This window comes from Mauremys reevesii, linkage group 13 (genome assembly GCF_016161935.1).
Source record: "Mauremys reevesii isolate NIE-2019 linkage group 13, ASM1616193v1, whole genome shotgun sequence".
In the NCBI taxonomy this organism is placed as follows: domain Eukaryota; kingdom Metazoa; phylum Chordata; order Testudines; family Geoemydidae; genus Mauremys; species Mauremys reevesii.
In genome coordinates, this window is record NC_052635.1 from 99,903 (window position 1) to 126,188 (window position 26,286).

The 26,286-nt window shown below is 59.5% G+C and overlaps 1 protein-coding gene and 1 long non-coding RNA gene across 5 annotated transcripts; one reads left to right on the forward strand and one right to left on the reverse strand.

Annotated features, from left to right (window-relative positions):
• The first annotated feature begins 853 nt into the window (after positions 1-853).
• RPGRIP1 (RPGR interacting protein 1) lies at positions 854-26,279 on the forward strand. Of its 4 annotated transcripts, XM_039498851.1 has the most exons (26): positions 854-882; positions 2,204-2,255; positions 3,219-3,326; positions 3,627-3,683; positions 11,082-11,214; positions 11,532-11,833; positions 12,172-12,328; positions 14,288-14,393; positions 15,091-15,114; positions 15,483-15,629; positions 15,792-15,865; positions 16,389-16,498; positions 16,870-16,949; positions 18,589-18,762; positions 18,863-18,980; positions 19,378-19,824; positions 20,194-20,363; positions 21,129-21,468; positions 21,609-21,793; positions 22,035-22,247; positions 22,575-22,716; positions 23,137-23,240; positions 23,505-23,697; positions 24,948-25,032; positions 25,582-25,712; positions 25,945-26,279. In XM_039498851.1, exons 3-26 carry the CDS (start codon positions 3,239-3,241, stop codon positions 26,058-26,060), a joined length of 3,696 nt encoding a protein of 1,231 aa, XP_039354785.1. In that variant the 5' UTR covers positions 854-882; positions 2,204-2,255; positions 3,219-3,238; the 3' UTR covers positions 26,061-26,279. The 4 variants fall into 4 exon arrangements, with proteins under 4 accessions (XP_039354785.1, XP_039354787.1, XP_039354786.1 ...); XM_039498852.1 differs by lacking the exons at positions 854-882; positions 2,204-2,255; positions 11,532-11,833 and having other exon boundaries at positions 3,267-3,326; XM_039498853.1 differs by lacking the exons at positions 22,575-22,716; positions 24,948-25,032; positions 25,582-25,712; positions 25,945-26,279 and having other exon boundaries at positions 23,505-23,640.
• Positions 22,169-26,014, reverse strand: LOC120380936. Its single transcript, XR_005587881.1, has 3 exons — positions 25,932-26,014; positions 22,835-22,953; positions 22,169-22,254 (listed from the first exon to the last, which is right to left on the reverse strand). It is a non-coding gene; the product is annotated as an uncharacterized LOC120380936 (long non-coding RNA).
• Positions 26,280-26,286: the final 7 nt, after the last annotated feature.

Consider the following 26,286-nt stretch of genomic DNA (forward strand, 5'->3'; position numbering starts at 1 on the left):
GCCCCTCACACTCCCCCCATCACGAAGATGGGTGCACCTACATGCAGATATATGCACATCACTCACCAGCACACCAAACACTCCCACATGCCTCAGCAACTGCTTAGTAACCTCCTGAACTTCATCCGAAACCACAGAGAGCCAGCGTAACATGGGCAGTTGGTGCCAGGGACCCATCAGAGGTACAGTTCCTTCGGGCACTTCAGTTGTCTGCCTCTGACTCACCAGAGGAAGAGGAAGGATGTGGGAGCGGGGCGAGTGAAGGAGGCTGTGTGTATGGGGAGTGAGGGGTTGAGCAAGACTGTCTGTGGGATGGGAGGGTACAGGCAGCCACTGGGGAGTCCTTGGGGGAAAAGAGGCTGTAGAAAGAGGTGGTGGACAGTGGTGGTGGTGGAAGAGACACTGTCAGTGCCGGGAGCTGAGGTTGTGTGAGGATCCTTGGCAGTACTGTGGGCTGAGGCTGGAAGTGTGTCTGCACTATGAGGCTATGATGAAGTGTGGGCGTTTCTTGGTTTTTCTGTGTTTTCCAGTGGGTTGCATGCAGAGGGGGTGGAACTCAGTGTCCCCGTGTGTTACTGGTTTAACGAGCAGAGGGGAGAGGGAGTTTGTTGTTACAGAGGACTGGAGAGGGAACTTGTGACCCCAGCCAATGGCCTGGAGGATGGAGACCCCAGCGGCTGGTGACCTGACGACCTGGAGGCCCAGCCCAGGAGTCACAGCTGGTTCTGGCCAGTGGGAGGACAGTGGGCTGCGAAGAGAGGACGCCGGTGACCTGACCAGCTGGTTCCAGACAGAGGGGGCCAGAAGAGGGCTGAGAGGAGAGGAGACCCAGGCCTTCCTGTTTACGACCCTGTTTACCTGGAGAGAAGACAATGGACAGAGGTGGGTCTTGGCAGAGGCCCAGCTGGGAAGCAGAGGGAGCTCTGGGCCAGGGCCGCCCAGAGAGGGGGGGCAAGAGGGGCAATTTGCCCCAGGCCCCGGGCCCCGCAGGGGCCCCCACGAGAGTTTTTTGGGGCCCCTGGAGTGGGATGCTTCTTCCGCTCCGGGTTGTCATCGGCAATTCGGCGGCGGGGGGTCCTTCCACCCCGGGACCTGCCGCCGAAGTACCCCGAAGACCCGCAGAGGGGGGGGTCCTTCCGGCACTTCGGCGGTGGGTCCCGGGGTGGGTCTTCGGCGGTAATTCGGCAGTGGGGGAGGGAGCCTTCCACCCTGGGACCCACCGCCAAAGTGCCGGGTCTTTGGCGGTGGGGGCTCCCCCCCGCCGAAGACCCCAGGCCTCCTGAATCCTCTGGGCGTCCCTGCTGTGGGCTGGAGAGGGGGAGCAGGCAGAGCCCACCTGGATGCAGGGAGACTGGGATATGTTGTGCTGAGGAGGCCAGGCCTGAGGCCCTGAGAGTTTCCTGTGCTGTGTTCAACTCTCAATAAACCCTCCTGTTTTATGCTGGCTGAGAGTCACTCCGGTCTAGAGAACAGGGTTGCATCAACCCCTTCGGGGGTGAGGAGGCCCGGGGAGCCCAGAGCAAGGGAACTCCCTGAGGGGGCCCACGGCAGAGACAGACGTGCTAAGGCTCAGAGAGGTGCGGCTCCAGGAGGTGGAGGGGCCTGACCCCGAGAGAGAGTGGACCCCCGAGAAGGGCTGTCACACTGAAAGGGGCACTCTCCATGGACCGCATGGGACCACGAGTGGGCACGATCTGTGAGTCTGTGACAGAGGCATCAGCACAGTAAGGGCTCCGCAGGGCACTGCTGTCTGGTGCATCGGGGAACAACATGAGCAAAGCCCTTCTTCAAGCACCAAGGCCACAGCACAGACACATGGGGTCCCTGCAACAGACCTCCAGACCAGACACAGTCCCCCCCTCTTCCCTGCCCAGCTCCCACCCCCAGTTCCTGGTGTCCCCTGGTGACCTCAGCCCTTGTCACTCTCTTCTGCTCTCTAGACTCACAGGCTCCCTCTGGCAATGTCCCAGACACAGATGGGTACTGAGCTGGAGAGCCCATCCCTGGGGCTGTTCTCCGCTCCTACCCCCAGCTAGTGGCTCCTGTGATCCCAGTTGCATGAAAGGAATGCCCCAGGGGTGAGAAGAATTTGCCCCTCTGCTTAACCTCATGCTGCACACGGTGCCAAGACACGCCCCACCTCCTCCTGGCCTAATGAGCTTACACAGCAGAGGATTACAAGAGATTTACACTCTCCTTCCAGACTCACACTGGCATTGGACAGAGCACCAGGACAGGAGACAGTGACAGGCAAGGTGAGATGGAGCAGAGTAAAATGCAGGGCTGAGACAGCAGGGAAGCTGTAGGTTGGGACTGAGAGGCACTGGCAGAGCTATGGGGGAGCCCAGGGCTGGGATAGGAGGAGAACTGTGGGTCGGTAGTGAGGGACATTGGTAGAGCTGGAGTCAGACTGTGCAGAACTTGAGGGAACCCTAGTCTGTGTTAGCAGGGGGCTGCAGGTCAGGAGTGGGGTATTGACTGAGCTGTGCTCAGGATATGGAGCCCTCGGCTGAGAGAGCAGCGAATCTCTAGGTGTGGCGTGACGGACTTTAGCGGAGTTAGGGGAGCCCTGGGCTGGAATAGCACGGGGTCTGTGGGTTGGGAGCGAGGGGCACTGGTAGAGCTGTGGGGCATGGAGAGTCCAGGGCTGGGAGAGCAGTGGCCTTCTGTGTCTGGACTGAGAGGTTTCAGCAGAACTGGGGTGGAGGGAGCTCAGTGATGTCTGGAGGAAGCTTGCACAGAAGCTGGCTGTTCAGTCTGATTCACGTCAGTGCTGTTCCTCGTGCCACATCTCTGCCATTATATCCCCATGCCCTCACATGGGCATGACTGGGCTGTGGATCTTCAGGGGGCTTGCACTACTTTCTGGCAGATGGTAGCAGATTAGCTGGGAAGGAAATCCTCCTTCACAGCTGCCAAGACAGCTCTTTCCAGGGACAGAGCAGTCAGCAGGCTGGGAGGGGGTTGTGAGTGAGGGGGACAAGCACACACCAGCTGGGGCGGGGGGGCCAGAAGGACGGAGTAGATAGCGCAGATGTGGGGCCTGGAGTGGAGGTCCAGCCCCAGAGCTGAGCTGCTCCCCTGTCCCACCCCCAGGAGCACAGCAGAGGGAGGAGGCCACCTCTGCCCCCTCCAGGCTGGGCTCACCTACTGTGGGACATGACTGGGGGCTGGACCCCCGAGGGCCACCTGTAACTGTCTCTCTCCCTGCCTTCCAGACTGTGCTTAGCCTACTGCTATGTCACTACTCCTGCTGGACGAGACAGCTGGAGACCTGCCTGTCAGAGACAGCAGCCCGAAGCCCTCAGTGATCACAGCTATTCAAGGTCAGGGCCACATCACAACAACAATGCAGGAATCCCAAGGAAGGGGTGAGGGCACAGGGACCCCCCAGACTCCTTCTTTGACCTCCAAGGCCTCCTCCCAGCCTCCCTCACCCATCTAACCCCCCCATCCACTCTTCACCCCCTCACCCATTCAACTCTCCCTGATCCCCCTTCCTCTTCTCCTGTCCCCCTCATCTACCCCCATCCTCCTCACTTTCACTGCTGTCCCTGGGCTCATCCCAGCGCCCCCGCTGCCCATGGCAGCGTGATGCTCTAACTGCTTTCCTGGTGACTTCCTAGGTGTGTCAGCCATTGCTCGTCCCACGAAGGCCCAGGGGCTGAAGACCCGGGTGAGAGGTGAGCAAAGGGGCCCACCCCACACAAACAGTGAGGGGATTCAGGGTTGACACAGGCTGAGGTAGATAGCATGGCACACTAGAGAGGATAAGCCTCTACCCACACCAGCACCCTATGTCACCACCCCATTCAGAGGGGGCAGTGGGGCGCAGACAGGGTACTTTCCCCAAGCACAGCTGTGATGGAGTAGGGACTGTCTGCATGGGGGATGGGAGAGCCAGGGAGGACTTTAGGTGATGGACAATACCTGAGCCTGTAACCTGAGCTAGGCAGAGGGGAGGGGAGGTCAACACCTTGGCCCGGGAAGCTAGACAAAGGCAGAGAGCCGGCGGGAGAAGGTGGGGTCAGTTTCGGTTTGGGGCTGGGGGGTGCAGTGCAGGGAATCCCAAGCTGGGAACTAAGCTCCCTGCACCCCCAGAAGGACCAGATTGAGGAGTCCTGGCTGTATCTCCAAGCTCTGCTGTAGCCTGCGTTCCTGTGGTCCAATAAACCTTCTGTTTTACTGGCTGGCTGAGAGTCACTGTGAGTCCCAGGAAGAGGGGTGCAGGGCCGGACTCCCCCACACTCCGTGACAACTGGTGGCAGGGGCGGGATCTACTGCACCCCGTGGACGGTGCTTCCTGCAGTAAGTGACTGGGGAGCAGTAAAACAAAGGGGGATTGACGGGGACAAGGTGGGCTGAAGAGACAGAGAGCGACGGTTTCAGGAGGCGATTAACCCCTGGGAGTGTGACCAGTGAGAAGGACTTTGCAGTAACAGGGTCCCCCGGGGGATCGCAGGAGCAGTCCCAGGGGCGGAGGAGTCTGCAGCTTGACCCTGGCAGAGAGGGAGTGACCTGAAGAAGGGCTGGTGCACGAGGGGTCTCCCTAGAACCGGTGGGAAGCTGAGAGCACAGGCCGGCGAGAGGCCAGCAGGAAGATGTATGCTAAGCACCTTAAGAAAGACCTGGTGGAGCTGTGCAGGCAGAGGGGGCTGCGCATTGGGAGCTCCACCAAAGACCAGCTAATTGCCCAGCTGGAGGAGACAGATCGCTTGGGTGAACCGGGCCCTGTCCCAGAGGGAAGCCGCCCAGCGGACACAGCGTGGGCCCCGGGGCCTGACATGGCTGGGTGGGGCCAGACTGCTGCCGAGGACACCCCGAGACCCTGCCCCCCTATACCTAGGGGAGGGGTTGGGGGAAGCCCAGTGAATGGCACCCTGACCCCGCGGCCAGCAGGGGATCATCCCGGCGGAGCTCCCCGTCCCTGGAACGGATGCGGATGCAACATGACAGGGAGCTGAGACGGGAGGAGCTTGAGTTAAGGAGGCAAGAACTGAAGGAGTGGGAGAACCAGCGTAAACATGAGGAGAACCAGTGCCAGCATGAGCTGGAACTGGCCCGGCTGAGGAGCAGCGGGGCCCCGGCTGCGGTGAGTGAGGGGGGACCCAAGCCTACAAAGAGCTTTGATAAGTACTTCCTGGCCCGGCGTAAGGAGGGGGAGGACATAGATACCTTCCTGACGGCCTTTGAGAATGCCTGCGAGCTGCATAAGGTTGACCCTGCAGACAGGATCCCGTTTCTCACCCCCTTACTGGACTCCACAGCCGTGGAGGTGTACAGCCGAATGAAAGGGCGGAGGCAGGGGACTATGAACTGTTCAAACAGGCCCTGCTCCACGAGTTTGAGCTGACTCCTGAGATGTACCGGAAGAGGTTCCAGAGTCAACATAAAACCCGTGAGGTCACATACCTACAACTGGTTAACCGGGCGAAGGGGTATGCCCGCAAGTGGACAGCCAGGGCCCAAACTAAAGAGGACCTGCTTGACCTATTCATACTGGAGCACCTGTATGCGCAGTGCCCACCCGACCTGAGGCTGTGGTTGATGGACCAGAAGCCAGAGAACCCATAGCATGCAGGCCAGCTGGACGACCAATTTGTGGACAGTCGGGCAGGGGATAACAGGGAGGAGTCTCGAAGGAGCAGGCCTGTCTCAACGCAGAGAGAAAGTCACCATGGGACCTCCCAGCGGGGGCCTATGGAGAACCCCCACCAAAGGGAAACATCCAGCGTCAGGTCCATCCGACCCACTCGAGGGGACCCACGAGACATGGGCTGCTATCACTGTGGCCAACGAGGCCACATATGGGCCCAGTGCCCCAAGCTCAGGGACAGACTGAGCAGACCCAACCCGCAGAGGGTTGACTGGGTAAAGACCCAGTTGGATGAGGGGCAACATTCCCAGGAAAGGGGTGCTGGCAGTGTACCACCTATGAAGGAGGGAAGAGGGCCCCAGGTCAGCTCCTCTCGGGGGCTGGATGCTCCAGACTCCGGGTTTTTGGTTTACAGGGTGGGCGCGGGGCTGCCCCTCTGGAGAGAGTATCAGAGGGGTAGCCATGTTAGTCTGGATCTGTAAAAGCAGCAAAGAATCCTGTGGCACCTTATAGACTAACAGACGTTTTGCAGCATGAGCTTTCGTGGGTGAATACCCACTTCACCCACGAAAGCTCATGCTGCAAAACGTCTGTTAGTCTATAAGGTGCCACAGGATTCTTTGCTGCTTCCTCTGGAGAGAGTGCCTTGTTCCCCTGGAGGTAGATGGGAGGAAGGTCACTGGATACTGGGACACGGGCGCAGAGGTGACGCTGGCCCGGCCCGGGGTGGTGGCCTCAGATCAGATGGTGCCCGACACCTACCTGACCCTGCTGGGCGTGGGCGGGACCCCATTCAAGGTGCCTGTGGTGAGGGTGCACCTGAAGTGGGGGGCCAAGGAGGGCCCCAAGGACGTGGGGGTACACCCACATTTGCCCACGGAAGTGTTAATGGGGGGGGACCTCGAGGACTGGCCAAGCAACGCCCGGGGTGCCCTGGTCGTGACCCATAGTCAGAGTCAGTGAAGGGCACTGCGCCCCGGCAACGGGGAAGGTACTCTGCCCGAGGCGCAGGACCCTAACCTGGTGGGGAGGGAACGCCCAGGGACACGGCTCAGAGAGGCTGCGGCCTCAGACCCAGCCGGTGAGAGAGAGCAGGTCCCCATCCCTGTCCCAGCTGCTGAGTTCCAGGCCGAGTTGCAGAAAGATCCCTCCTTGCGAAAGCCCAGGGACTGGGTTAACCTCAGTGCGGTACAGACCATGAGGAGAGGTTGCAAGGAGAGGTTCCTGTGGGAGAAGGGGTTCCTGTACCGAGAATGGGCCCCCCGCCCGGGGAAGTGGAGTCATGGGGGATCAGGAGGCAGCTGGTGGTTCCCCAGAAGTTTCGCCACAAGCTACTGTACCTGGCCCATGACATCCCCCTTGCAGGGCACCAGGGAATCCGGTGCACCAGGCAGAGGCTGCTACAGAACTTTTACCCGTGTCCGACAGTACTGCTGATCCTGTGACCCCTGCCAGAGGGTGGGGAAGGCCTGGGACAAGGGGAAAGCAGCTTTGAGGCCTTTGCCCATCATAGAAGAACCTTTCCAGAAGGTGGCCATGGACATAGTGGGACCTCTCAGCAAGATGACTTGGTTGGGGAAGAAATACATTCTGGTGGTGGTAGATTTCACCACTCGCTACCCCGAGGCGGTGGCCTTGTCCTCTATCGAAGCAGACACCGTGGCAGATGCGCTGCTGACCTTTTTCAGCCGGGTGGGGTTCCCCAAGGAAGTCTTAACGGACCAGGGGTCCAACTTCATGTCGGCCCTGCTCCGGTGCTTGTGGCAGAAATGTGGGGTCCGGCACAACTGGGCCTCAGCGTATCATCCCCCGTCCAACGGGCTGTTGGAAAGGTTCAACGAGACGCTAAAGATGATGCTAAAAACATTTATTAACCAGCACCTGCAGGACTGGGACAAGTACTTACCTCACCTGCTGTTCGCGTACAGAGAGGTACCCCAGGAATCTACCGTGTTTTCGCCTTTCGAACTGTTATATGGAAGGCAGGTAAGGGGGCCCCTGGACCTGATGAGAGACGAATGGGAGGGGAAGGCCGCTCCCGATGGAGAGTCGGTGGTGGAGTATGTCCTGATCTTCCGGGAAAGACTTGCTGAGCTCATGGGCCTGGCCAGGGAGAATCTGGCCTGAGCCCAGAGGAAGCAGAAGGTCTGGTATGACTGCATGGCGCGGGCCCGCGCCTTCGCCACCGGGGATCCAGTGATGGTTCTCATCCCCGTGAGAAAGAACAAACTCCAGGCTGCCTGGGAAGGGCCCTTCAAGGTTATCAAGCAACTAAATGAGGTAAACTATGTGGTGGAGCTGTCGAACTGGGCGCACCACCGCTGGGTGTACCATGTGAATATGATGAAGCCATACTATGACAGAGGGAATGTGGTGTTGGCCGTGTGTGGACATTGGGAGGAGCAGGGAGATGACCCTTTAGTGGATCTATTCCCTGGGACAAAAGCTGGTTCCCCGCTGGAGGAGGTTCCCCTCTCTGATCAACTGACCCTGGCCCAGCACGCTGATTTCAGAGGGGTGCTGCATCTGTACAGACAGCTGTTTTCCAGCCAGCCTGGACGCACAAATTTGACTGTCCACCGGGTGGAGACCAGGTCACATCCTCCTATAAGATGCTCCCCTTTTCGGGTCACTGGGAAAACTGCCCAGGACCTAGAAAGAGAGGTCAGGGACATGCTGGCTTTGGGGGTGATCCAGCCATCTTCCATCCCTTGGGCCTCACCAGTGGTGCTGGTCCCCAAAAGGGATGGGTCGATCCGGTTCTGTGTGGACTATCGACAGCTCAATGCCATCACCGTATCTGATGCCTACCCCATGCCCAGGCCTGACGAGCTCCTAGACTAGCTGGGAGGCGCTCGGTACCTCACCACCATGGATCTTACCAAGGGCTACTGGCAAGTGCCGCTGGACGCAGGTGCCAGGCTGAAATCGGCCTTTATCACCCCTCTGGGGTTCTACAAGTTTCTGACCCTGCCCTTCGGCCTCAAGGGAGCACCGGCCACCTTCCAGCGCCTGGTGGATCAGCTACTGCGGGGGATGGAGAGTTTTGCCGTGGCCTATATTGACGACATCTGCATCTTCAGCCAGACCTGGGAGGACCACGTGTCCCAGGTTAGACAAGTGCTGAACCGACTCCGGGAGGCTGGGTTAACCGTAAAGGCTGAGAAGTGCAAGGTGGGGATGGCTGAAATATCTTACCTGGGCCATTGGGTGGGGAGCGGCTGCTTAAAGCTGGAACCAGCCAAGGTGGAGGTGAGCAGAGACTGGCCCGCTCCCCAGACCAAAAAGCAGGTCCAGGCCTTTATTGGGATGGCGGGGTACTATTGAAGGTTCATGCCCCACTTTAGCGCCATAGCCGTCCCCATCACTGAGCTGTGCAAGAAGGGGAAGCCAGACAAGGTGGTCTGGACCGAGCAGTGCCAGCAGGCTCTCCGGGCGCTGAAGGAGGCTCTGGTTAGTGGCCCCGTTCTGGCAAACCCAGATTTTTACAAGCCTTTTATGGTGTTCACCGACGCCTCAGACACGGGACTGGGGGCGGTGTTAATGCAGGAGGATGAAAAGGGGGAGAGACCCCCCATTGTGTACCTGAGCAAGAAGTTGCTACCCCGGGAGCAGAACTACGCGGCCATCAAGAAGGAATGCCTGGCCATGGTGTGGGCCCTTAAGAAACTAGAGCCATATCTCTTTGGGCGCCACTTCACCGTGTACACCGACCACTCTCCCCTGACCTGGCTGCACCAGATGAAAGGCGCCAACGCCAAGCTCCTGAGGTGGAGCCTGCTCCTGCAGGACTGTGACATGGACGTGGTCCACGTGAAGGGAAGTGCCAACCTAATAGTGGACGCGCTGTCCCGGAGAGGGGGCCCTGAACTTCCCCAGGTCACTGGGCAGAGTGACCCCGCTCAGTTCAGTCTCGAAGGGGGGAGAGAAGTTGTCACGGAGTGTGGGGGAGTCCGGCCCTGCACCCCTCTTCCTGGGACTCTCAGTGACTCTCAGCCAGCCAGTAAAACAGAAGGTTTAATGGACAACAGGAATGCAGGCTACAGCAGAGCTTGGAGATACAGCCAGGACTCCTCAATCTGGTCCTTCTGGGGGTGCAGGGAGCTTAGTTCCAAGCTTGGGATTCCCTGCACTGCACCCCCCAGCCCCAAACCGAAACTGACCCCACCCTCTCCCGCCGGCTCTCTGCCTTTGTCTAGCTTCCCGGGCCAAGGTGTTGACCTCTCCTCTCCCCTGCCTAGCTCAGGTTACAGGCTCAGGTATTGTCCATCACCTAAAGTCCTCCCTGGCTCTCCCATTCCCCATGCAGACAGTCCCTACTCCATCACAACAGCTCTCTGCAGGAGACAGGTATCCCCCAGTCCAGAGAGGCAGTCTTTCCCGGGGATACAGTCCATTTCCCTGAAGTCTGAGTTCTTACTGGGGAAGTGCCTTTTAATGTGCCCATCCTTCTACAACAAAAACATATGGACCCACTCCCATCCTAGCTCCTGCCTGCTTCTGCAGCAGGCAAAACACCAGCCAGAACTCCACCAGTTGGGGGTGAGGGCTAGCACGGCCTCCTTGTCTTGAGGAGCACAGCCCGCTCAGACAGACAAATACTGAGCTGGGGATCCACACCACAGAATGGACCCAAACACTCAGTTTCACATCCCCTTTTGTACAACCTCCATCACAGCCCATAACAGACCCCACTTCAGTTCATCTCCTACCCCCACTTCTCCCTGAATGACAATCTTTAGTCTAGAGTCAAAGCTGCCCTTCCCTCAGCTGTTAGGCCTAACATTGTGCTGTCTGCTAGCTTCCCAACTCTTCCTCCTGTGACTGCAGCCATGTGGGCCCCACACTTCTGGTGTGTAATGGGCAGACTCTCAGCGCAGGCCCTCTTTCTCCCCAAGGAACCCAGTGCTTAGTTCTTTCTTTAAAACTGAAACCTCAGCCTCCATACCCTCCAGCTTCTCGTCCTTTTCTCTAATGGGCTGGCTCTGCAGGAAGATTTAGCTATAGTTCTTCCTCCTGCAGCAGCCACTGCTGCTTCCCATTCTCTTCCTTTACCCTCGGCAGGCCAGGACTTGCTCTCGCTGACTTGTGGCCAAGCCCTGTCCCTTGAGGCGCTCCTGCAAGCACACCACTATCGGACTCTGTAGATGTTAAGTTCTATGTGGGCTTCAGCCCTGACCTGTCAGCCATGGGAACCACCTTCAGATCTTTCCACTCCTAAACTGGGGGGGGGGGGGGGGACGGACTGGTTGCCTTCTTTTCCTCACAGAGGCCCAGCTGGTCCTGTGCTCCTCTGCACTGATCCCAACTTCACAACTGCTTATTTCTGAGCTCACAGATATGCTCAGACCCACTAGACCCCACTCCCCTCCCAGAACTCTGGAGAGAACCCAGCAGTCCTTGGTCCCAGACACTAGCCCTAGTCCCTGTAGGGTAGAATTGGTGCAAGCCCCTTGCCCCTCATTCCCTGATGTTGGGCTTTCAGAGTTGGTGGCGTGGACACGGCAGCATGTGAGCCAAATGAACCGGGCAGAGCTGGAGGATGAGCTCCTGCATCTACATGATGAGAACCTGGTGCTCAAAGAGTTTGCCTGCAAGCAGGAGGACAGGATCAAGAGGTACCAGCAGGGCCCCATGAAACCCATCACTGTCACCGCTAGGATCCTAGGCTCCTGGAGACATGGTGGGGCAGAGGAGGGTATGCAGGGCTTGCAGAGGGAGCATGTGTGATGCAAGAAGGGGGCCTGGGGTTAGCAGATTCACAGGGAGTGAGTGGGGCTGTGCTCCCCACTCCCTGGGGGGATGTGTGTGTGAGACTCCCCCACAAGCAGGCACAGGCTGAGGGACGCACAGCAGGTGGGTAAGTTAGGGGCTGTGGCAGTATGTGTGCGGGGATGGATTAGATGGAGGTTCGTTACCTGTGCTTCCTCCCCAGGCTGGGCACTAAGCTGCTGAGACGTACCCATGAGCAGGCACAGGTTGAGGGCCGGCTGGGCACCAAGGCCAGGTGGTCAGGCTGGGACCTGGAGGAGTCCTTGGAGGAACTGCAAGAGCGGGTGTGGGACTTGGAGCGGCAAAATGAAGGGCTGCGGCGGCGTCTGCTAGCCTACAAGCAGCAGCTGCAGCTCCACGGTTGCAGGCGCCACTGGCCCTATGGCTACGTCCAACCCCGGGTGGACACTGGACTCCGGCAGGTCCACAGCGCAGCCGGGAGGGTGACTGAGAGACATCCCAGAGGTGAGGGGGTTGGATCAGGCCAGGGCGTGGGGGAAAGCACCATTCCTAGGGGCTGAAGGGCCTGGATCCTGGGGCAGTGTATCCCCAAGAAAAGGGGTGGGAGCCCAGGGTCTGTGAGAGATGGTCTGCAGCAGCGGAAGCTCTGGTGAAGAGCCCAGGGGATGACCCATCCTGGCCTCTGGGCAGGCCCTTTCCCAGCTCTGCTTCTGTGTATTGGAGTCAGCTCACAAGTGAAGTGAGTCTGCTGGCCTCAGCCCAGTCCCTTAGGAATCCTTTGCTCCTACAAGTTTAGCATCAGGAAGACATAAGGCCTCATCCCACCTTTTTCTCCTCTGCAGGGATGCGGGTGCGTGGTCCAGAGGCCAGACCTACCCACACAGCTCCCCCAAGATACAGAGACCACATCACAGAGGGAGTACGAGCCGATATGGAGAGACGATGTGTCCCTCCCCCACCAAGCACCACGGAAGGGGTAGCAGCCCCTGAATCCCAACTGTGAGTGCCTCCACCACTCCACTATTGTCCACAGCCCCATGTCCTCTCCCTCAGATACCCTTCCCTCCCTGCAATGGGACATGGGTGCCACATCCCCACCGTTACAGACTGCTCTGAGACTTTCTTACTTGAGCACACCAGCATGTGCTTGCGATACAGTTCCTCAGTCCCTCCACCACTAGATCTGGACCTCCACACTGTTGTCCAGCTTTCTGGTCCCTTGTCCCAGGGGGTGCATTGCAGGAGGGAGGAGAATTGTGGGGTGTTCAGAGAGCTCCCTCTTGCCAGGCTTTCCCAGGTTAGCAACATCTACTCCAGAATCCAGCAGGCCTTTTCTGTGCTCTTTTCAAACCACTTGCCCATTGGCTAGTGAGCTCATTACCTTCCCAACCCCACTGGCCCAGTGTCATGGAGTGTGGGGGAGTCAGGGCCCCGCACCCCCCACATCCTGCGATTCACTGTGACTCTCAGCCAGCCAGTAACACAGAAGGTTTATTAGACGACAGCAACACAGTCCCAAGCAGGGCTTGTAGGTACAACCAGGACCCCCCAGCCAGGTCCCTCGGGGGGGGGGGAGGATCTTAGACCCCAGACTTGGGGTTCCCTGCCTCTTCCCAGCCAGCCCAAAACTGAAACCAAAAACCCCTCCAGCTGGCTCTCTCCCCTCCTTCTCTCCCCCTCGCCCTTTGTCCAGTCAGGGGCGCCTCCAGGCCCCAGCACGCCAAGCGCGTGCTTGGGGCGGCATGCCGCAGGGGGTGCTCTGCCCGTCGCCGGGAGGGCGGCCGGCAGGGTGCCTTTGGCGGCATGCCTGTGGAGGGTCCTCTGGTCCCGCGGCTCCGGTGGACCCTCTGCAGACCTGCACACCTGCGGAGGGTCCACCAGAGCCGCGGGACCGGCGAGCGGAATAGCGTCCCCCGCGGCATGATGCCGTGCTTGGGGCGGCGAAATGTCTAGAGTATCAGAGGTGTAGCCGTGTTAGTCTGGATCTGTAAAAGCAGCAAAGAATCCTGTGGCACCTTATAGACTAACAGGAGTTTTGGAGCATGAGCTTTCGTGGGTGAATACCCACTTCATTGGATGCATGTAGTGGAAATTTCCAGGGGCAAGTATATATATGCAAGCAAGAAGCAGGCTGGAGATAACGAGGTTATCTAGAAATGTCTAGAGCCGCCCCTGTGTCCAGTTTCCCGGGCAAAGGTGTCGCCTCGCCCCACCCCTTCCTGGCTCAGGTTACAGACTCTCCCATCCCCCATGCAGACAGCCCCAGTAAAACTAAACGACATTCCCAGGTCAATCCACCCCACTCCCTACTGCATCACACCCAGTAATCAGGCACAGCCCTGACCAGTTAGGCCTTGAGGGGGGGACCTAATTGGTGCTAATAGTGACCAGTGTGGTGATGCAAGTGCCCTCTCCGTGCTCTGTCAAACTCCCTAATCCTGCTGTCTGCTTGCCTTCCAGCCCCATGCTCCCTTTGGAGTCAATGTGGCATCACCCTAGCACCTGTGTCCTCTGATCCTGCCCCTACACTTCCTTAGAGGTCAGTGTGTCACCCCAGGTCCCTGCTCCCCACAGATCCCACAGCCTGGTGTTGGCAGAGCTGGAGCCTGAGACACAATGCCTGGCATGGGGGAGCGCGATGGACCGCAACGGGGCCCCGACCCAGCAGTACCACCGTCAGGCCCTGGAGCATCGGTATGGCACCCCTGCGGATGCCCCCTGGGCGAGGACGTGGCTCTGCTGGGCCTGGGGGAGAGTGTGGGGGGGGAGTCTATGCCTATATAGCCCTGGCGGGAAGAGGAAGTGACTCCGATTAGCTTTGGGGCTGGACAGGGGAGAGTAAGGAAGGGGGGGGCGGCTGTGCTAGGCCCAGATGGTTGGGGGCATAGGACAGATGGATTGTGGGTCCCCTGCAGGGATTGCTGCTCTAGCTCAGGCCATCCACTGCTCCCCTTGCAGAGCCACCATCCGGGGGAACGTGGAGCTGATCCGGCTGCAGCGGCTCCTGAGAGAGCGGAGCTGCGAGCTGGTCGTGACCAGAGGCCGATTCACTGACTTGCAGAAGGTGAATTAGCCCCAGTCCTGTGCCACCCAGGGGGAGAGGAGAGAAAGAACCCCCAGCTGTCAGTTCCCCTGCCTGTGCCACCCGGGGGGGAAGGAGAGAAAGACCCCCGAGCTGTCAGTTCCTCTGCCTGTGCCACCCGGGGGGGAGGAGAGAAAGACCCCCCCCCAGCTATCAGTTCCCCTGCCTGTGCCACCCAGGGGGAGAGGAGAGAAAGACCCCCCCAGCTGTCAGTTCCCCTGCCTGTGCCACCTGAGGGGGGAGGAGAAAAAGACCCCCCAGCTGTCAGTTTCCCTGCCTGTGCCACCCGAGGGAGAGGAGAAGAGACACCCCCAACACCTAGGCCCCCTGACTGTACCACCTGAAGAGAGATACCTGAGCACCCAATGTGACCTCCACCAACCCACCCGCCTGTGGGGATGAGTAGGGGCTTAGAGGGGAAGTTCTCCCTTCAGCCAACCTCATGGGGAGCTCCCGCCTTCACCCCCTCATGTCTGTGTCTGTTCCTCCAAGTGGGATCAGTGTACCTGCTTCTCTGGGTTGGGGGTGTGCACGGGGCCGGGGGGGTGGGGGAGAGGAGGGAAACAGCTCTGAGGGCCATTGGGAGAGGCCCGGCCCAAAGCCCTCCCAAGTCAGCGCTCAGCAAATAATAGGCTCCACATAGCAGCACTGATGGCAGCTCTGTGATTTCTCTTCCCAGGCGTATGAGAGCCAGCTCCAGCAGGTAAATACTGACATATGGGATCTCCGCTCCCCCCAGTACCCTACTGGGACCCACTCCCCAGCAGGCAGGAGCTCCCCTGCCCAGACAACTTGGATGGGACCTGCCCCCCACCCCCCAGGAAGGGGGACAAGAGCGCCCCTCCCCCGCCGGGACTTGTCGGGAGGGCAATGCACGCCAGATGGGGGCGGAGGCTGGGGCAAAGAGAGTCTCTCTGTATCCAATCCTAAGGAGCCAGCCTCCATCCCCTTGTCCCTGGCTTCTCACACTTGGTTCCAGGTCCCTCCATCCTGGCGGCCCCGCAGCAGGGAGGGGCCGGTGTCCCTCTCTCCTGCCTGTGCAGGTCTTTCTTCCTTCCCCTCCATCACCAGAACCAAGAGACGTTGCGAACCAGCAGTGAGGCCCTCCTGGCCCAGCTGGAGGTGCTTACTGTGCAGCTGAAGGCAGAGACGCAGAAGGTGATGGCGTTGGAGAGCAAAGTGGAGAGAGTCTCATTCCTGCAGGGGGCACTGGAGGAGGTAGGGAGCCCTGGGGACCCCTTTTTCCCTACTCTGAGGCCAGCTTTCCTGGTGCGCAGGGGCTGGGGGGGGTCCTTTCTAACCCTAGAGGAAGCGCCTGACAGGCCCACCCCACATTGGCTGGGGGAGCCAGGTCTGGGCGCTGAGCTCTGTCTCTCTCAGTTTCAGGAGAGAATCAGGTCCCTGGAGACGGAGCGAGACCTGTTGAAGGAGGATTATGATAAATTGCTGGAGAGGTGAGAGCCCCGCGCCATGCAGTGGGCCTGTCCCATGGTGCCCAAGGTCAAGTGAGCAGTCTCAGCCCCATTGATCCCCAGAGATGCCACAGCCTGGGGTCCAGTCACACCAGATCTGGCCGATGTCTGCTCAGCCCCCACTCTGGGCTCCATTCAGGGACAGGCTGCTGGGGCTGGGCGCTCTGGCCTGCAGGAGATAGGCAAAGGTCTGGAGCAGACCCAGAGTCTGCCAGAGACAGGAGTCTGATCCCAAACCTGCAGGAAGGAGGTTTTTGGGGAGCGCCTCAGGAAGCCCTCTCCAAGTCTGTGGCACAGTTTGGGGGGGCCTGGCAGAGCCATAGGGACACTCCCTCACCCTCAATCTGCCATGCCTGGGTGGGGCCTGGGAAAGAATTGCCCCAGCCATGCAGAAGCAGTTCCCAAGGCCCTGAGGGCTCAGGGCAGCATGTGTGCTGGAGCCCCACCATGGCGGGGAGTTTGTGGCCCTTGTGGTAACACTGTAGCATTGCCCCCCTTGCTGCAGCACTCTGGCCTGTGAGCAGCGGCAGGGGGACATCTCACAGCTGGAGGAGCAGCTGAGCTTGGAGCTGGCAGAGAAGAGGGGACTGATGGAGGAGCTGGTGCAGGAGAGAGGTGAGGGGGCTGGCAGGACAGTGTGCGGGGGGGGGGTGGAATCTCAGTATCAGCACAGGGACAAGGGACTGAAATGGCAGCTTCATCCCAATGGGGAGTTCTTGTGTCACCATTGACTAGTCCACTCTCACTGGGATGGGGGCATCACAAGTGCACTGCAGTCTGTGGGGAGGGGGAGTGCCTCAGCCACATGACAGCAGTGGGGGGAGGGTGCATGCGGTCTGGCCACGTGACACCTGAGGGAGGGGGTGGATCCTTGGTGTGCAACACGTGTGGTGGTGGGCAGAATGTGTCCCGCTCACACAGGGCCAGGGCCAGCGCCGTATTACAACCAGTTTGGTGTCTAGACCTGACTCCTGTCTTGTCCCCAGCTCGGAATGAGGAGCTGAAGCAGGAAGTGGAGAGGGGGAAGCAAACTCCAGAGCAGAAGCCTGATCCGACCCTGTTCCAGGTGGGTATGAGCCAGGGAGGAGCCAGAGTTGGCTGATCTCCCCAGGCCCCTTCGTGGGGGGTAGTAGGTGCCTCATCCTCTAGCAGCATTTGGCAGGTAAAGGGCATAGAGCTGGGGCCTGTGCAGGGGGCAGTGGGGGTGGGGTGGGGGCTGGTCCCTGTGTGGAGGAGTCAGGGTGGGGACTGGGCTGGCCTCACCCGTCATGGCAAGCACAAGGCCATATGTGGGGGAGTCAGCAGGTCTGGGGTGGTCCTTCCTCTCATGGCGACTGCTATGTGCTATGCAAAGCTTTTGATACAGTCTCCCCCAGTATTCTTGCCAGCAAGTTAAAGAAGTATGGGCTTGATGAATGGACGGTAAGGTGGATAGAAAGCTGACTAGATCGTCAGGCTCAATGGGTAGTGATCAATGGCTCCATGTCTAGTTGGCAGCCGGTATCAAGTGGAGTGCCCCAAGGGTCGTTCCTGGGGCCGGTTTTGTTCAATATCTTCATTAATGATCTGGAGGATGGCGTGGACTGCACTCTCAGCAAGTTTGCAGATGACACTAAACTGGGAGGAGTGGTAGAGACGCTGGAGGGTAGGGACAGGATACAGAGGGACCTAGACAAATTAGAGGATTGGGCCAAAAGAAACCTGATGAGGTTCAACAAGGACAAGTGCAGAGTCCTGCACTTAGGATGGAAGAATCCCATTCAGTGTTACAGACTAGGGACCGAATGGCTGGGCAGCAGTTCTGCAGAAAAGGACCTAGGGGTTACAGTGGACAAGAAGCTGGATATGAGTCGACAGTGTGCCCTTGTTGCCAAGAAGGCTCACGGCATTTTGGGCTGTATAAATAGGGGCATTGCCAGCAGATCGAGGGACATTCCCTGCTATTTGACATTGGTAAGGCTTCATGTGGAGTATTGTGTCCAGTTTTGGGCCCCATGCCAGGATGTGGATAAATTGGAGAGAGTCCAGCGGAGGGCAACAAAAATGATTAGGGGGCTGGAGCACATGACTTATGAGGAGAGGCTGAGGGAACTGGGATTGTTTAGTCTGCAGAAGAGAAGAATGAGGGGGGATTTGATAGCTGCTTTCAACTACCTGAAAGGGGGTTCCAAAGAGGATGGATCTAGACTGTTCTCAGTGGTAGCAGATGACAGAAGGAGGAGTAATGGTCTCAAGTTGCAGTGGGGGAGGTTTAGGTTGGATATTAGGAAAAACTTTTTCACTAGGAGGGTGGTGAAGCACTGGAATGGGTTACCTAGGGAAGTGGTGGAATCTCCTTCCTTAGAGGTTTTTAAGGCCCAGCTTGACAAAGCCCTGGCTGGGATGATTTAGTTGGGGTTGGTCCTGCTTTGAGCAAGGGGTTGGACTAGATACCTCCTGGGGTCCCTGCCAACCCTGATATGCTATGATTCTACGTAGGGGGAGTTAAGCGGTTAGGGAGGCTGGGCCAGACCCCCCACCCCCACCCCAAGTGCTGCGGCCTGTGCTGGGAAGACGGGGCGGGGGCTGGGCCGGGACCATGTGTGCCGGCAAGTTCTGGTGTTACGCATGGGGGAGTTGCAGCTTTGGGGACTGTGGTGCTCCGCCCTCATTCAGCAGGGTAGGCGTGACTCTCTTCTGCTCACTCCTAGCCCATTTCTCTACAGCCCCCCTGCCTCGATAGGCTCCCCACCGAGACTGAGCCGGAGGAGCTGTTCAGCCAGCGGAGCCTGAGCCGGAAACTCCGTGAGACAGAAGCTGCCCATGCTGACACCATCTTGGAGCTGGAGAAAACCCGGGACATGCTGATCTTGCAGCACCGCATCAACCGGGACTATCAGGTGCGGGAGGTGGTGCAGGGGGTGACTGACCCCACCCGGGTGCTATGTCAAGCTGAGCTGTGGGATGAGCTGCTGTGTAACTGACCTCGTGTGCTGTCAGGCCGAGCTGGAAGGTGTGATGGTGCAGGCTGAACAGGAGAAGAGGGGACATGAGGAAAAGCAGCAGAAAATGGTGCAGCTCCTGGATCTGCGCAGCACTCACATCCGCCAGCTGGAGGGTAAGAGCAGAGCCAGCCCCACCTGTCCCCTGGAGCAATTCTTGCCCCTGCCTCACTCATGACCACTGCTGGAGACAGCTGGGCAGGATGGGCCTTTGTCTGGACCTGTGCTCTTGTTCCCTGCCCCAAGAGGCTGTGCCAGGTCCCTGCATGCCCATGGTACTGTTCAGAGGGGGAGCTGGCCCCTCAAGAGCAGCTGGCTTGCTGTACATCACTTCGGCTGGCAGATGGCTATGCTGGGCTTGTAGCAAGAGGGGGGGAAGACAGCAGACGGGCAGTGGGTCACTCCTGTCAGGAACGGATGGGGAGGGGGACTTGTACAGGCTGTGCCTTGGAGATAGAGCGGGGAGAAGATGGGGACATTCCCACCCCTCACAGGCCCCATCTCCTCCCGCAGAGCAGCTGAAGGATGTGGCCTATGGGACACGGCAGCTCCCACTCCTGCGGACTGAGGGTGATGTGGACGTGGAGGAGGGCAAGGTCCCCGTGCTGCGGCGTGGTGAGAACCTGTTTGAGCTTCACATTGCAGGGGCAATGCTGTCAGGGGAGGCACTGCAGCTGCTGGGGGAAGTCCAGCCTGTCACCTTCTGCACCTATGCCTTCTACGACTTCGAGACGCACTGCACACCGGTGGTGCGGGGGGCCCGGCCCCGCTACAGCTTCACGTCTCAGTACGTGATACAGGCTGAGCCCTTCTTCCTGCAGTACCTGCAGAGGGCTGCCGCTCGCCTAGACTTGCACCTGGCCACGGCTACTGACCACAGCACTCTGGCTTCCTGTTGGCTGCGCTTCCGGGAGGTTCTGGGGAGCGGGGAGCGCATGCATGCCACAGCGATGCTACATGGTAAGAGCTTTCCCTCTCCACAGTGCTGCTCTACGGCAAAGAGCTCCCTGTGCCCTCTGCCATGGCAGCTGCTCAGTGAGGGTGCCTGGCCTTGTCAGTGCCGCAGCTCAGCTGCATGGCACAGTAAAGGCTCTCCAGCCATGGGAGTGTATTTGCTCACCTTTCCCTCACAGTAAAGACTCCCTGGGGCCAAGGCTCGCCCTGCCCCAGCCCTTTTGGCGTCAGCTTGGGGAATATGCCAGGTTTCTAACCATTCTTATGTCCCTGTGGCCTTCATGTCCTGTTACCTGCTGCCCTAATCCCTATGCCCCGGCCTTTGTGTCCACACTGCCTCCTGCATGTCCCTCCTGCCCACTCCACACCTTCTAGGTCCGAGCGGCGAGAACTACGGGATGCTGGAGTATTGGATGAGGCTGCGCCTGCCCATGGAGCAGACCATGCGGCTGCACTGCCAGCGCACCAAGGCCTTGGGCTACTTGTCAGCCTGCGTGCCCCAGGCCAGAGATGCCCAGCAGAGCAGGCAGCAGGACAAGGAGGGGGTGAGGAAGCAGGGGCATGCATGGGGGAGGCGTATGTGAGGGTAAACACACATACTCACACTGAGGGAAATGCACCCCAGAAAGGGGAGCCTTATAGGACCATGCCCACTGGTACAGGATCCCTGTATGGACATATGCCCCCACAAAAGGGGCTCCCCATGGTGGCACACGGGGATATGTGCTCCGCACTAGGAGCTCTCTGGCACATGTCAGAGCAGGATCCCTGTAAGGGAAGCCTCAGGCACTCTGGACGCTAAAGTGCCTTTGTCACGGAGTGTGGGGGAGTCTGGGCCCTGCACTCACTTCCTGCAATTTACCGTGACTCTCAGCCAGCCAGTAAAACAGAGGGTTTATTAGACGACAGGAACACAGTCCCCAACAGAGCTTGTAGGTACAACCAGGACCCCTCACACAGGTCCCTTGGGGGGGGATGGTACAGGGATCTTAGACCCTAGCCTTGGTGTTCCCTCCATTTCCCCAGACCGCTCCAAACTGAAACCCCCTCCCGCAGTCTCACCCACCCTTCCCCTGGCTCCTCCTCCAGCCTTTGTCCAGTTTCCTGGGCAGAAGGTGTTCCCTGGCCCCATCCCCCTCCTGTCTCAGGTATTGTTACTCAAGTAAAGTCACCCCCTGCTATCCCAGGTCAGTTTGCCCCGCTCCCTACTGCGTCACGGCCTTCCATATGGCAAAGCCATGACTCCTATGGGATGCACTCTAGGCCGTCTGCTCACCCAGTTACTAGCCTTTCTCAGTCTCCCCCTCTAGGTCCTGGATGCTGAGTGGCTGTGGAATGAGCTGCAAGTGCAGATTGTAGGCTGCACCAGCCTGCGGGGTCGCTGGCTCAGCACCCAGCCCAGCCCCTATGCCATGTACCGCTTCTTCACCTTTCCTGACCACGACACGCCCATCATCCCCTGCAGCAACAACCCGCACTTTGGAGACCTGCGGACCTTCCCCATGCGCCCCACAGCTGAACTCGACCGCTATCTGCGTCTAGAGAGCCTCTGGGTGTACATCTTCGACGATGAGGATACTGAGCCAGGCAGTTACTTGGGCAAAGCACAGATCCCCCTGCTGCCTCTGGCATGCGGGCACAGTATCACAGGTGAAAGCCGCTGGACCCAGATCCTCTATTGCTCATGAGGCACATAGCTGGGCACAGTCCCCCTTCCCCTGGCGTCAGTGCCTTGTGTCCAGAGCCCCACCCCCTGTGCCCTCTTATGCCTCCATTGCTCTACTCTGCAGGAGATTTTGTCCTCACCAACCCGGCTGGGCACCCCAATGGCTCCATCAGCCTCAGCCTGGAGTGGAAGCATCGGTACCTGCCCCTAGGGGACACCCTGTACCAAGCGGCCTGGGCCAGGGAACACCAGCGTGAGACACCCTTGGAGCAGCTGATTGAGGAGGAAAGGGCTGCACTACACAGCCAGGTACAGAACGACCCAGCAGCCCAGAATTAACACCTGCCCTGTACAATATCACCCTCCCCGTGAGGGGTTCAGTGAGTGAGGGCTGGGAGACAGAACTCCAGGCTTCTAGCCCCTGCTTGCTCTTTGCCTTGCTGGGTGCTGCCGCCACTTCTGCACCCCAGTACAAGGAGGAGCAGGGTAGTGGGAATGGGGGGAAGCTGCCAGGCTGTGGCGTGACTGTGCTGTTCTGACCTCTGCTCAGGCCTGGCTTGCTCCCAGCATCTTGCCATCGCAGCCTGAGGGACAGAGGATGAAGCTCCATATCTTGGCGAGCAAGGTTGATGGATGCAGGGAGAAGTGGGGAAGGCGGAATGCGGGAGCCAGCAGTCAGACTCAGCCTAATCCAGTGCCAGCATCCAGTGGCTACACCCCAGAGGAGGGAGAAGAGTTGGCTCCAGTGGGAGACACTGCTGAGGTGAGAGCTGGGGAGAAGGGAGCAGGAAGCAGGCAGTGAGGGTGCAGCAACCCAAGTCCCCTGCTCACCGCACACCCTGGGTAGTCAGTTATTTTTTTGTCAGGGTCCAAATTTCTTGGTTAAGGTACAGTTAAGGTCTGAACTCCAGAGAAACAGTTTTCACCTCACAACGACGATAGTAATAAGTACATAAAAAGATGCAATGGTCTGTTTGCGAGCGTCTGGCAGTCTGGATTTGGCCCGCAGGCTGCCTAGTGCCCCACACTGACCCAGCATCCAACAGGGGACAGTACTGTTCCCTGAGCCTGATGGGGTTTGTCTGTGCAGGGGACACTGGAGGGGAAGGAGGCCCAGGCTGGCGAGGAGGAAGCAGGACACTCAGCTAAGGACGCTGAAACCTCTGCCAGGACCCAGCGCTTGGAGCCCAAATCCCTTGCACTGGACGTAGGCTCTGCTCCAGAGGACATGGGTACCAGCTCCTGCCTCCCATGGGGCACCCAGCTGTCAGTGCCAACTGGCCAGGCCACCTTAGGGCCCTGCTCAGCCCCTCATGCTGTGCCAGAGCTGACTCTAAAGGTCACACTCACCCATCCTGAGGTGGCACAATGTAGAGCCATAGACAGGGGCATCTGGCCATCCAGCTGTGGATTGGGGCTCACTGTGATGGGGGAGGGCGACATGGCCATCCAGCTGCAGAGCAGGGTCCCTGTGTGAACAAACTCAGAGGTGGGCATAGGTGCAGCCCTGACAGCTCTCACTGCAAACAACCCCAAAGCAGGCTGCAGCTGCAGCAATACTCTTCACTGCCCATGGTCCGGGTGGGAGGGCAGGGGGTGGGCAGATCCCATTTTAATGCCCCTCCCAGTAACAAGTACTCTGTCCCTGCCAGCCCCCGAGGAGGCCTGTGAGCCAGCGCTGGAGAGCAACAGCGATGCACAGACCACAGACAGTGACGAGATTGTGGTGGGGACCAGCCTCGGGAGCCCTCCAAAGGTGGTAATGCCCCCACCCCGAGTCAGTGCTGGAATAGAGGGTGCACAGACCCATGGGGGAGGGGGGGAAAGCCCAGCCAGGTACAGCTTGTAGTGACAGTGCTGAGCCCTGCTGGGTTCCGAAGTGGGGTGAGTGGGGGGGGGGGAAGATGGGAGCTTGGCTTGGCCAGACTCCCCTGCACCCCCCCCCCCCCCCAAAGAGTTTGGGGCACTGCTTCCTGCCCTCTCAGGCCCTGTATGACCTGCTCTCACCTCATCCTGTCAGGACGTGGAGCGGATCCGCATTGAGATCGTCTCGCTGAGCCTGCACCCTGAGGCGGAGGCCATGGCCAGCGAGCACATCCAGCAGCTGTACGTGGAGTACCACTTCCCAGGGGTGCCCCTGGCTGAGACAGAGACCCCCCTGTCCCTGCGCAAGCCCCAGGGCGGCGAGGAGATCTACTTCCACTTCAGCAAGGGTGAGCTGTCGTGGGCAGGGTCTGGCTCTCGCCCAGGGCCGGTGCAACCATTTAGGCGACCTAGGCGGTCGCCTAGGGCGCTAGGATTTGGGGGTGGGGTTGCATTTTCTTCGGCAGCGACCGCAGCGGCCGGATCTTCGGCCGCCCCGGTCGCCACTGGCATTTAGACGGGAGCTGGGGTAGGGGAGCTCTGGGAGGGCTGCCTGCAGCAAGTAAGGGGTGGGGGGAGGCACACAGGGGAACTCCCTGCCCCAGCGCACCCCTGTCCCGCCTCCCCCCCAGCATGCCGTGGCTGCTTCACTTCTCCCGCCTCCCAGGCTTGCAGCACCAATCAGGTTAGGCGCCACAAGCCTGGGAGGCGGGAGAAGTGAAGCAGCCACTGCGTACTTGGGGTGGAGGCGGAGCAGGGGTGAGCTGGGGCAGTGGTGGTGATCTCAGGGCGGGGGCGGGGGCGTGCCTCAGGGTGGGGGCTCGAGGGAGGATGCAAAGTGGAAGTTTCACCTAGGGCACGAAACATCCTTGCACCGGCCCTGCTCTCACCCGTCCCAGAGCCCCCGCCCAGGCAGGGCGGGCGTCTCATGCCTCGGGGGTGTGGGGGGAAAGATGAAAAATGGGTGGAGAGAGGAAAAGCATCTCCCCCGACCCCAGGACAGAGCTTTGGGCCCAGCTATACGGTGGATCACTCCAGGCCCAGAAGTACTCTTGCTGGGAAAGGGAGGCCATGACTGGTTTAATAGGGCCCCTTTCCCCAGCCCCCTGCCAAGGACTCAGCTTCCCCACTGCCAGTGCAAGCTAGCAAAGATCCCACCGCCCGGCTCATGCTGCACCACTCCATGGGGGAGCAGCACAGCCCAGGCCCACCCCCGAGGGCTCCCTCCCAACAGAGAGAACGTGGTCCTGGAGGCTGGACCACTAACAGCCTGGGAACGGGAGCAACACTGGGGAGTGTGGAGGTGGGTCGACTGTCACCATCTGACCCCGGTGAGCATCAGCTTCTTGCCCTGACTCCTCCCCTTGGTGCCCCCCATGAGCATCACCCTGACTCCTCCCCTTGGTCCTCCAAGCATCACCCTAATTCCTCCCCTTGGTCCCGCCTACCACCCCGAGCATCACCTTGACTCCTCCCCTTAGTGCCCCCATGAGCATCGCCCCAGCTCCTCCTCTTAGTGCCCCAGCCCCGTGAGCATCACCCTGACTCCTCCCCCCGACCCAGCATCGCCCTGCCTAACAGCCTTGTGCCCCCACCACAGTGATTCAGCTGGACACGGAGGGGGTGAGCAGCCAGCGGGAAATCCTCTTCTCCATGCTGCAGGCAGAGGAGGCAGGGCAGAGCTGGTGAGCAGACTGGCTAGGGCCAGGAATTCCAGTCCCTTGGGCTAAAAGTCCCCGTCCAGGCTCGTACAGCCTGCTCATCACCTCTTCTGAGCATGTTCCTGTAAGCGCCTGAACACTGCGACCAATATCCACCCTGTGCTTGTTCTCTGCCGTGGGTGGAGCATGTGCAGGGGAGGACTTGCAGCACAGGGTGTGTGTGTGATATAAGAACACCCGCTGTAGGTTAGAGAAGGCAGATCAAAGGAATGCACTGGTTCGTCTGTGATGGCGTTTGTTTCACACAGGCCGAGTGTGCCCCCTCCCTAGGCAGCGCTGTCTCCCGCAGACGAGCTGTACACTTCCTGCAGAAGGTTCCCTGAGCAGAGGAGCAAAGCTGGCAGGCACGGCCCTCCTCTGTGAGCTTTCGGCTCCTTTAGATCCCCTGCGCCCCAGCCACTGAGTGCACTAGAGGTGAGGACTGAGCCCTTTGACTTGGCTTTTCTATGGGGAGCCAGGCTAGGAGGGGCTGGCTGCAGGTGCAGGATCCAGACCCACTGCCCCCCATTGCAGGCTGCAGTTTGTGGTGGTGAGCGAGCCCCCGCCTGGGACAGGAGGCGAGTGTGAGGACGTGGGCTTTGCCTACATAGACCTGCGTGAGATCCTGCTGACAGGCAACGATGTGCTGGAGCGTGACCTGGACGGTGAGTGACAGAGCCAGCAGCACCTGAACGAGCGGTCTCCTGTGCCCCTGCACGCCACCTGCATGAGAGGGAGCCAGGGGCCTGGCCACTGAGCTGGGAGCTGCAGCAGTGCAAGTCCTGTCCCTTCCCGGGGCTGGGGGAGGCAAGGCCTATACCAGGCCCAGCCAGAGAGTGGCCCTGGAGAAACACTGACCCTTCCCCTCACCTCGACTCTCTTACCCCCTCTCGGCAGTTGTCAGCCCTCAGGACCACTCTGCCATCGGGAGGCTGAAGGTCTCTGTGGAAGCAGCTGCTGCCCTCTGCGCCATCTACTGGGAGGGGAGACGAAAGGCTGAGGAGGAGGAATGAAGGACCCGTCAGCTCCCACAAGGCGTGCAAGCACTTGGCACAGTAAGGTTCAAATGGGGACCTCAAAGCAGTCAGCCCATGACTCAGATTGCGAGCTCCTCGGGGCAGCGCCTGGCCTGTCCCTGCTCTGTCTATGCAGAGCCTAGCACAAGGGGTCCTGGGCCATGCCTGAGCGTCAAAGTGCTGCCATAATACAAACAACAAGAGGTGAGCAGCGTCCCATCCC